This window comes from Gracilinanus agilis, chromosome 1 (assembly GCF_016433145.1).
Source record: "Gracilinanus agilis isolate LMUSP501 chromosome 1, AgileGrace, whole genome shotgun sequence".
NCBI classification, from domain to species: domain Eukaryota; kingdom Metazoa; phylum Chordata; class Mammalia; order Didelphimorphia; family Didelphidae; genus Gracilinanus; species Gracilinanus agilis.
In genome coordinates, this window is record NC_058130.1 from 426,274,119 (window position 1) to 426,285,342 (window position 11,224).

General features: G+C 38.4%; 1 protein-coding gene across 1 annotated transcript in view; it reads right to left on the reverse strand.

Moving 5' to 3' along the window:
- Positions 1–6,305, reverse strand: part of SLC6A3 (solute carrier family 6 member 3) — an 82,737-nt gene extending 76,432 nt beyond the window's left edge. The window contains exon 1 of the mRNA XM_044657864.1: positions 6,050–6,305. Within this exon, the coding sequence (XP_044513799.1) occupies positions 6,050–6,305 (256 nt within the window). The remainder of the gene's footprint in view (positions 1–6,049) is intronic.
- Positions 6,306–11,224: the final 4,919 nt, after the last annotated feature.

Genomic DNA, 11,224 nt, shown 5'->3' on the forward strand with positions numbered 1-11,224 from the left:
AATTTAAGATGATCAGCTGTGAAAGACTTAGTTACTCTCAGCAATACAATGATCTGTGGACTTCTGACAAAGAATGCTACCCATCTCTAGGGAACTATTGGAGTCAGATGCAGATAAAAGCCTACTATTTTTCACATTAGTTTATTTATGGTTTTATTTTGGGATTTGGTTTTATATAAGTATTCTCATACAACAATGACCAATATAAAAGTATATTTTGCATGATAATACATGTATAACTCTGATCAAATTGCTTACCATTTCTGAGAGAGGAGAGGGAAGGAAGGGTGGGGGACAATTTGGATTTTATAATTTGAGAAAATGTATTTTGAATACTGTTATTGCATGCAATTGGGAAAATAAAATATCTTTGAATAAAAAAAAGAAAAGTGAGGACAAAATAAGGGTGATAAATGAATAGGGTGAGATAGAGGGATGTAGGGTTATAGTGAGGTCAAAAAATAGGTTTAGAACTGAGTCAGAGGAAGGGAAGGGAAATAGTTTATTATCCCACAAAAGAATTACATAAAAAATAATGGCAGTAGTCCAATTATAAGTGATATGATCATTCCTATGTGCAGTTGAGGTAGAGTGAAGATATAAGTCACTAATTCTATTTACCCAGAACTGGGAGGTCCAGATATTTGAAAGCATGTGACCCTGGATGTTGATGATATTAGAGTATGAAAGCACGTATTTGGATGGAGAGGAAGAATTTAAGCCAGGTAGTAACTTCCTTGAGATAAGATAGAGAATGACCTAGAGAGTAATAAATAATATCTTTTGAATTGAAAGGAACATTAGAGTCCATTTAGTCTAACTCCTTCATTTTATAGATGAAGAAGTTAAGTCCTGAGAGTTTAGAGGACTTCCCTAAGAGCATTCAGGTAGCAAAGCTGGGATTCCAAACCTGATCCTCTGACTCCAAATGCAACATTCTTTGTGGTGTACAATTCTGCCCTGGATTTGTGGATGTGTGGCACAGATAGATTGATTGAACCCCAAAGGAAGACAAGATGCTCAGTAATAGTGAGAAGAAGTCTCAAAATGGCAATGGGAAGCAATGAGTGTGTCTATTCTTCCTGGTCTAGGATGTTGGTTAGCGTGAGAGAAAGTGCATCTCGTACTAGGGAAGATGGTCAGGGATGCAGTGTATTTTAGAAAGTTTCTGTTTTCTCCAGAAGATAGAATGAGTACATCTTTATTAGAAACCTAGGGTGAAGGGGAGTCCATTAAGAATAGAGTGGGAAAATTCAGAATGGGTGAATGACTTGAATATAAAGAAGGAAACTATAAATAAGTTAAGTGAACATGGAATAGTTTACTTGTCAGATCTCTAGGAAAGGAAAGATTTTAAAACCAAACAAGAGTTAGAGAAAAATTACAAAATGTAAAATAAATGATTTTGATTATATCAAACTAAAAAGCTTTTGTACAAACAAAAACAATGTAGCCAAAATCAGAAGGGAAACAACAAATTGGGAAAAAATCTTTATAACAAAAAACCCCCAATGGGCAAGAGACATGAATAGGCAATTTTCAGATAAAGAAATCAAAAGTATCAATAAGCACATGAGAAAGTGTTCTAAATCTCTAATAATTAGAGAAATGCAAATCAAAACAACTCTGAGGTATCACCTCACACCTGGCAGAATGGCTAAAATGAAAGAAGGGGAGAGTAATAAATGCTGGAGGGGATGTGGCAAAACTGGGACATTAATGCATTGCTGGTGGAGTTGTAAACTGATCCAACCATTCTGGATGGCAATTTGGAACTATGCTCAAAGGGGTATAAAAGATTGCCTGCCCTTTGATCCAGCCATACCATTGTTGGGTTTGTACCCCAAAGAGATCATAGATAAATAGACTTGTACGAAAATATTTATAGCCGCGCTTTTTGTGATGGCAAAAAACTGGAAAATGAGGGTATGTCCTTCAATTGGGGAATGGCTGAACAAATTGTGGTATATGCTGGTGATGGAATACTATTGTGCTCAAAGGAATATATAAACTGGAGGAATTCCATGTGAACTAGAAAGACCTCCAGGAATTGATGCAGAGTGAAAGGAGCAGAGCCAGAAGAACACTGTACACAGAGACCGATATACTATGATAAAATCGAATGTAATGGACGTCTGTACTAGCAACAATGAATGACCCAGGACAATTCTGAGGGATTTATGGAAAAGAATGCTACCCACATTCAGAGGAAGAACTACAGGAGTGGAAATACAGAAGAAAAACAACTGCTTGAACACATGGGTTGAGGCGGACATGATTGGGGATGTAGACTTGAAACTAACACTCCAATGCAACTATCAATAATTTGGAAATAGGTCTTAATCAATGACACATGTTAAAACCAGTGGAAATACACATCAGCCATGGGTGGCGGGGGGGGGGGATCTCAGGGGGTGAAGGGGAAAGTAAGAGCATGAATCATGTAACCATGTTAACTTTTCTAACAAATAAATATTAATAAATGTTTTTTAAAAAAAGAATAAAGTGGGAGTTCCAGAGGGCCCATTTGAAAATGAAGAGAGAAGAGGATATGGATAGTGGATTTTAATGATTGAGGTGGATGGGGAGGAATTATGGGGAGGAATAGTAGAGGGAAGGGATTTTCCCCTTACTAGATGGCAGGGGAAAAGGGAAATGGAGTTGACAGTTTGCCTACCATGGCAAGAGAGAAGTACCAGTTGATCTGGGTTCTTTACCTCCAGGATGCAGTGATGAATCTATGTAGTATCAAATCAGGGCATGAATTTTCTCACCAGATCACTATAAGCATAGGGAAGCAAGGGGTAGTTCCCTAAGGGGTTCTCTCTTGGCATTTAGATAAATAACTGGTATTTCTTGATCTAACTCACAATACCAACTAAAGGATAAAGTGGAAGACCCTCCACAGTTGGAACTAGCCCTTAGCTTCCAATTTTGAATCTTAGAAAAATCAAAGTAATGACAGTTGTAATATTTATCTGGGTTGTGAGAATCAAATGAAATACTTAAAATACATAAAGCACTTTTCAAATCTTGAAGTGTAATGTAAACTTCATTCAGTTATTACTACCAGTCTATTATTGTGAACATCATCATCATTGCCACGATTGCCAGCAAACAGGGAATCTGCTTTGAAAAGCTTGAATTAAGCTGGTTTACAAGACAGAACAGCAGAAAGAAATAAAGTCCACCCAACAGAGGTGACAAAATGAAGGAAAATGGTTAGGTAATCTACCTAAAAGGGTATAGGATATCACTGATTCTTAAATCTTTAGTCCAATTATTGGTCAACTACAATGTGGAACTGAAGGTTCATTCTAAAAGGGGATCTTGTATATTTGTTCTTTTAGATGTATTTCTCAGGGATTCTAATTTAATTTAATTTAAAGGAATCTAATTGAATGTAATCCTCAGGGATTCTAATTGAAATTAAGGTTGCATATTTTTCTTTTAAATAAAAATAAGGTAGTCATTACTTTAAAGGGTGATTGCATCTATTTTGAAATCTAGAATAAAAGAAAAATTTAAAACTGTGGTTCTCATATCAAATTGGCTTGAATATGATCATATAAATTAGCCTTTATGATTAAAGGTCAAGCAGGACACATATTAGAATTATAATACCTGTATTTCTTATTGCTTTGAAATATCTGACTAAAATAATATGCATACATACTGTGTAGTTGGAATTTTGTACCCCAGGTCTATGTTCCACAGAATTCCTTTCCTCTGCACCCTCACCTATTATTGTAATAGCTCAGGTGTGAGGTGACAAGGACCTGAACTAGAATATTGTCAGTAACAGAGGAGAGAAGGGGCATAGATAAGAGATTCAGGGAAGGTAGAATTGAAAGGATACAGTAGTTAAATGAACAATATGAGGTCAGATAGGAAATAAACAATGGAGTAGGATTGGAAAAATCCAATGCCTTTCCCAGTACATTATGTCTCTTCCTTGATTCTAAGTAGGCAAATATAATAATAATAATTATTATTATTATTTAAAAATTTAATTAACCTTTATTATAGCTTAGGAATTAGTTTGAAGTTGAATTTATAGCAGAGACAACTAGATGGCACAGTATCTAGAGGTCTGGATGACTTGAGTTCAAATTCGGTCTTAGACACTAAGCTATGTCAGCCTGGGCAACTCACTTAACCTCTGTCTGACTCAGTTTTCTCATCTGTAAAATGCAGAAAATAATTGTACCTACCTTCCAGAGTCATGAGATAATGAGGTAATAAGTAACAAACGAGATATTTGTAAAGTGCTTTACAATCCTTAAAGCGCCATATAAATGCTAGCTATGATCATGATACAGCAAAGTACTACTTTTAATTTTCATTCATATATTTTTACATGTTAGAGTAGATTTTTATATAATCAACCATCCGCTTTACCAGTAATTAATCTTGTGTTTACAACCTCTACAACATTTCTGGAATCTAACTCCTTTCTATTCACAAAGTCACTATCTTATTTCATGCCTTCATTGCCTCTTGCCTGGACAATTGGCTTCCTAATTGAACTCTCTGCTTCAATTCTCTTCTCTCTCTAATCCATCTTTCATTCAGCTGTCAAAATGATTTTCCTTTAATAAAAATTAGACCAAGTCACTCCTCTGCTCAAAAAACTCCATTGACTCCCTATTGAATAAAATATAAACTTCTGTTTTGTTTTCTTAAAACCTTTACCTACTATTTTAAAATCAATGCTGGTTCCAAGGCAGAAGAACAGTAAAGGCTAGACAATGGGATTAAACGATTTAGTCAAAGTCACACAGATAGGAAGTATCTGAGATGAGATTTGAGCCCAGAACCTCTTGTCTCTAGGTCTGGGTCTCACTTCACTGAATCGCTTAGTTGCCCCCCCCACCCCCACCCCCATTTGGTTTTTAAAGTCCTTCACAACAATGACCCAATATTTCTTTCTATTCTTGTTATTCATTATTTCCTTTCCTGTACTCTATAATTCAATTGAAGTAGCCTTCTCTTCATTCCTCATTCATGGCACTCCATTTCCTATCTGCTCCCCATATTTACACTGGCCATCCCCCATGCCTAAAATATGCTCCTTCTTCACCTCTGCCTCACAAGACCTCTCTTTAGGTTCAAGATGAGGCTCATACATTTCTTATTCCACCCAAATGCTAGTGGCCTCCTACTTTAACTTTGACCATGTATAAAATTATCTAATATTTATTTTGCTCATATTTGTTCTGTGAATACTTATGATATATATGTGTATATATGTACACACACACACACACACATATATATACATAAGCTCCTCAAGAGTGGAGATTATTTACTTTCTGTTTCCCAAGTACTACCATAGTAGGTATCTAAAAAGTATTTGTTGATTATTTTTACTTCTACACATATTTTATAATCCATTGAGAATTTTATATAATCTATATGAATTGTACATTATTCCATCTTTATAAGATTTGGGAAATAGTTCTTATAAATGAAAATTGTCTTAGATCTCCTATTAGCTAGTTGTAGAATCCTTGGCAAATCATTTCTTGAATCCAGTTTTCAAATTGTTTATCTCGAAAATTCCTACTTTGGACCAAATGATTTGTAAGGTTCTTTTTATTTCTAACATTCTGATATTCTAAGACTATAGACTGATCATCACATATCCATCCTCTTTCCTATAGCTCAAAGTACCCTTGCCATTTGTTATATAAAAATACCCTCAAATATGCCCCATTGAGAGTGGGCCTGAAGCTTTATAGAATTACAGAGCATTCAAATTAGAAAGAACCTCAAAAATCACCAGATTCTTCCTTGCCATTTTATGCATGAGAAACCCACAGTCCTCAAAAGTAAAGGGACTTGGTCCAAGTTCCAAAGTCAATTAGTGGTGGACTTAGAACTTGAACCCCAGTTTTCTGGCGTCCAGTCCAGTGTCCTTTTCATTATACCATTCAAATAGCATTATTTTTATTGACAATAAGTAAAACTCACGAACGTCTTATATTTAATTACTCTTATACATTAAATACCCGTTATTTAAAAAATGCATTGTGTTGGGCCTTACCGCCTCCATTTTTGTAGCAGAGGTAAGGAAATCTCCAAACATTAGCAAGGTCTACTGCAAAGCCAATCACGGAAAGAAGAAAGTCAATCTTTTTGCTCCATGTCTCTCTTTCTTCTGTTTCAATGCTGGTTTGGGCTGGGTTAATGAGGGTTGAATTGGTGAACTGCACTCCATTTTGCTCTTTAACAAGAATGAGTTCCATTTCCTTTGGGCCCATGGCATTGGATTCTTTAGCTGGGGCTACCACTGAAGACATCTGTTCCACTGTGGATAGACTTGAGAATGATGAAATATTATGAAGCTTCTCAGCTTCTCGCTCTGTGGGTCATCAATGTTTTAAAAAAAAAAGTAAAGAAAGAAAATCATTGAAGAGGTAAGAACCAATTGTATATATACCATATATTACTGCAAAAGTTTAATGTATGTACATTCTTTTATAAATGATCAAATTAATTTAAAATACTGGAGTAGGGTTTTACATTTTACATTTTAAGTTACTATAGTGGTCTCCTATGTCTGTTTTAGCTCTAATATTCTGTGATTCTTATCCCACTGTATGATATCCCACTCTGTAGAAAAAATAGATAATGAAGAATCATGTTAAAAAAGTACCTAAAGAGAAAGGATGATGAGTAAGGTTATATTCCTTACATTAAAAACAAAGTGTAATTCTCCCAATTTGGTGTTCCAGTACCAAAAACTTCCCTTGTTTTGGTTACAATATTGATATAATAAAATAAATATAATTAAAAAATTAAAAATATATAATTATTGATATTCATCAAGATCATGTAGCAGCAAACCTTTAAAATAATATGTGCATTTCTCATTGTTATTCTAAAAATAAAGGAAATATAAATAAGCAAGATCATCTAAAATGGATTTAAAATGTAGCTAGCTGCAGACACAAAATCAAAGACATCATCAGACCTTTCTTCCATGTATGTCAATTGATATATAATATAGAAGCTTTCTTACATTCTTCCTCCCAAATTTTTCCCTGCTCAACTACCAAACATCTAGGAAATGTCTATAAGGCTTCATGATTTATAATATCAACTACTAATTCAAAAAAGAGAAAAACCAGGAATGTTTAATACATTCAGGTGATTTACCATATAAGTAAATTTCTTTATAAAGTACTGCAAGGGCACTAACTTTAGAAATCTCAATTTTAGCCATGATTAAGGCAATACCTCACACTATGAGCAATTCTTAATGTAATACATTTTTCAATATTTGCAATCCAAGTGGAAAAGTTGGGTGAAAATGTCTATTTATTTAAATTTCCAATCAACACCATAGCTTTCAAGCTCAAAGAGATATTGAGAAGTCATGGATTCCAACTTCACTGGAACAGTCCCTTTTTAAAGATGAGAAAACTGAAGCCTAGAAAAGTTCTCACTTCTCTATGGTTTCAAAGTCCAGTGGCAATATTTGAATCCATGTCTGCCTACTCCAAACTCAGATCCTTTCCATTCATGCCTCATCATGTAAAATTCTTCAGCACAAGAACATGATGTAAACATGATGATCAGCTCTGAAGTGATTATTTCCCTGCAGCTCTTTTCCAAAGGAAATTATCTTATCTTAATGTCAATTATTTCCTTTTTTGTTAAACACTTGGCAATGTTTGATTCATGACTTTCCCCAGGGCAAATCCAGCAAAGAAACCTCTTAGATTTCTGTCTTAAAGATACATTTGTTTTCAGAAATGTTTAAGAAAGAACCCAGTAGAAGGTGGCATTAATCTGCATAGATTTCAAAGCTTTGACATTTAGGCTTTGTAAAAGGTCATTTGATTTGTTTCTTCTTCAGCCATCTACTAAACTTGAAATGAAAGGTAAACACATCCATTTCTACACACACAACACATAGTGGAAGTAGAGAGACACAAATTCCCAAAGCCACAGCTGTGAGAGCTATATGTTTTTTCTCTTGGATAAAATGCCATGGTTGGAAGAGCCTCGTTGGTTGCCCTCTAAAGAGAGACAACTCTCCACTCAATTCAGTAGGGGGAGGGGAAACTGGACACGTTTTCCTTTGGCTTCCTTGGGTACTATGACACCAAAGCAAAGACCTCTCCAGCCAGGCATAGTCTTTCTCATAAAGCAGACACTCCACCCTAGTCCCCAATGAATCATCTTTCTTACAAAGCTCCTTAGACAGTGTATTTGTTGAGAAAATTATATTTTTTTTGTACGTCTACTGGGGGATATGCTTGCCGACCACGGGTCCCTTTATGTCTTTGGGAGGAACGAACTAGACTCGTTATGTACTGTCAGGTCCTCTGATTCTCTAAAGGAGGAATCGTGACATGAAACCAACATCAACAAACATATTGGCCGCCTACTGTGTGGACCGCGCCGTACTCTGAAAAGACCCACTGGTTTAAGGAATTTTAAAAAATAAAAAGCAAGTGCCCTGGGAAAGATGGACAGGATTGTTTCCCCTCGATCTATAGTCTCCCTTAATTTTTTTTTTTTTCCTTTTCTCATGGCATGTGCTCCGAAAACTCCAGCAGCGATTCCCAGTTCAACAGCTTAGAAAAAACAGGATTGAGAAGAACGAGGTTGCAAAGGGGAGGTAGGCAGTGGAGTCTTAGTCCCCGAGAAGGCTGAGGCTCCAAAGAAAAAAAAAAAAAAAAAAAAAAGGTTTCTTCAGAGGTTGGGAAGGGACTGACTGGCTTCAAAGTCCGGGAGCGCAAAACAAAGACGTCTCTTCACTTATTCCAGGGACGAAGAAGCTACAGAAACAGCCTAGAGAGATTTGTCTAATTGATCTTAGGCAGCCCAATTCGTGCCCACCTTTATATTTTTCAATAATTCCGAGTTGCACGTTCAATACTAATTCTTTACAACATTACTTTTCAGGGATGGTGGGTAGGGGTGCTTTTATTTGCTACCGTCTCTAGTTGCCTCTTCTCTAAATCGCTGCCTTTGTTGAACTTCACCCTCAAACCCACGTGGAGACGGGTAAGCGCTCTTGTACCCCAAAGGACTCCCAGTGCCCTAACTCCCCAACCCTGGAAAGATCGCTTCTCAAGACAAGCAGGGGTCCTTGAGGGGAGGTGGGTGCAAAGTCTCTCTTCTTGACCAGGAAAGCGCTGACCTGAATGGACAGCGGGAAAAGTGGGCTCTGAGGGCAGATGTGAGGGAGCGTGGGAAGAGGATAGGAGCCAGAAGACCCTGTGATAGAGTGATAGGTGCACGAAGGTGCTGCCTGGTGGGTACCTAAAGCCCTAGCAGGGGTCAAGGACTCCTCTCCAAGTCGCTTCCTTACCTGGCTGTGGAGGAAGCTGGTCCTCCAGATAATTATTTTCCCAAGACTCAACTGGTTTCTCTTAGTTTCACCTTCATGGAAGGGCTTCCAAGACTGCGGGGCTGCCTCGCAGACTTCTCTGAGGACAAGAGTCAGCAGAACCAGCCATTGGCTCTCTGGGACTTTAATGTTTCTTTCTGGGTTTAGAGCTCCCGACTCCGAGAGTCCTCCCTCTGGTCCCGCCCCGTCCCGCCCCACTCCTCCCTCTCCACTCAGGGAGCGGAATCTACCCTCCCTCCCCCACAAAGCAAGGTACTTGCTTTCTGACCTCCGGCTCGCTAGCTGGGTGGGGAGGGGGTGGTATGGGTGGTCCCAGGTCAAGCTCCTAAACTAGGAACATTGAGCCAGGTTCCTCATTCCGTTCCGCCCTTCTTCCCCTCCCCTCTCCGGGAAAGGGTTGGTTTTTGGAGAAAGAGTAGCTGGAAGGAGAGAAGTGAAGGCTAGTGCCCACCCAGCACACGCCTGCACTCCGTTCCCAGAGGTGGTGGCAACTGCAGGAGGGCTCCTGCCTTTAAGCTCAGTCCTGAAATTTTAGGGAACCAGCTAGAACGGGGTCCTACTTCCGCGCTAAGGGGAAAAAATGCCGTTTTCTAGCCTCTCAGCTGAATCCCTGGCCTCATGCACCGATCCAAGGAAATTCTTGGCCACAGTGCTGTCTCCCTAAGGTCTCCCAGAGCCCTCTAGGAAATTGAATCAGTAGTTGAACCACCTCCCCTCTGCCTTTAACCCGAGGTCCCAGGGTTTCGGCCCTTTGGTACAGTTTGTGTGGGTGAAAGGTTTGTGGGAGGATTAGGCTAAATATGAAAAAGTATGCAGTCTGTGTGGGGAAAAGGTCTATGGGATATTGGGCTAAGGATGAAGAAGTAGCATAGATGGACTTCCTTGGAGCAAACTTTGTACTTGCCTAACTAGATGAGCAGATTGAGCTAAAGGAAAGGGCTGAGATTGGAGGCAGGAAGATGCCTTGGGCGACCTAGGGAAAATCACAGTCTCTCTGGGCCTCAATTTTTCCATCAGTTAAATGGGGATGGCTAGAATAGATGGCTGTTTAAGTTCTTTCTATCCATAAATCCATGACTTCTGAAAACTATTTTGGACAATTACTAGCTATGTAACTCTGAATAATGTCTTCAACTTTTCCAAGTGGCTTCATTTATAAAATGGAAAAAATAATAGTACTTGGGATTGTCCCGAGCTTTAAATAATGTACATAAAGCAAGTTTCAAAATTTAAAATGCTTTATATATGTTAGTTATTTACAGAGCCTTCTCCCCACCCCTACCCCCCCAAGACTGAGGATCTTGATGCACTAAACAGTTTCTCTTTTATGTTTAAGAAAAACTGAGCAGTGTTCTAAAAATGTATAAACTGAAAAAACAAAAAACAAAAACAACCTCATTTGTGAGTTCTATTCAAATCTGAATCCAAGAGTCTGGCTTACACAGTTGATTCTTCTCACTCTTCTAATAGATTCAGAGATTATTACTTCTGGGAGGTACCTTAAAGTTTATCTAATCCAACTCCTTACTTTTACAGAGAAGAAAGTCCAGTGCGGTGACTGGACTAAGGTAAAAGTCACCTGTAGCACTAATGGTAGTGGTAGCGTCTCCCCCCCCACCCCCCAAATCTTTCCAATACTCTTTCCACCAACCCACTACTTACTTCACTGGGCCCTGTCTCGAGAAGTTGGGATGGAGCTCCTGGAAAGCCTGCCCCGGTAGTTCTGATTTTTTAAACTCCCCCCCCCCCCCATAACTCAATATGGAGTAGCCAGAGCATAAGATCCAATAGGATTGGGGCGCATCTGGCAGCTTTTTGCAAAGAGGGAAAGAGAGAGCACGACCCTTCCCAGGC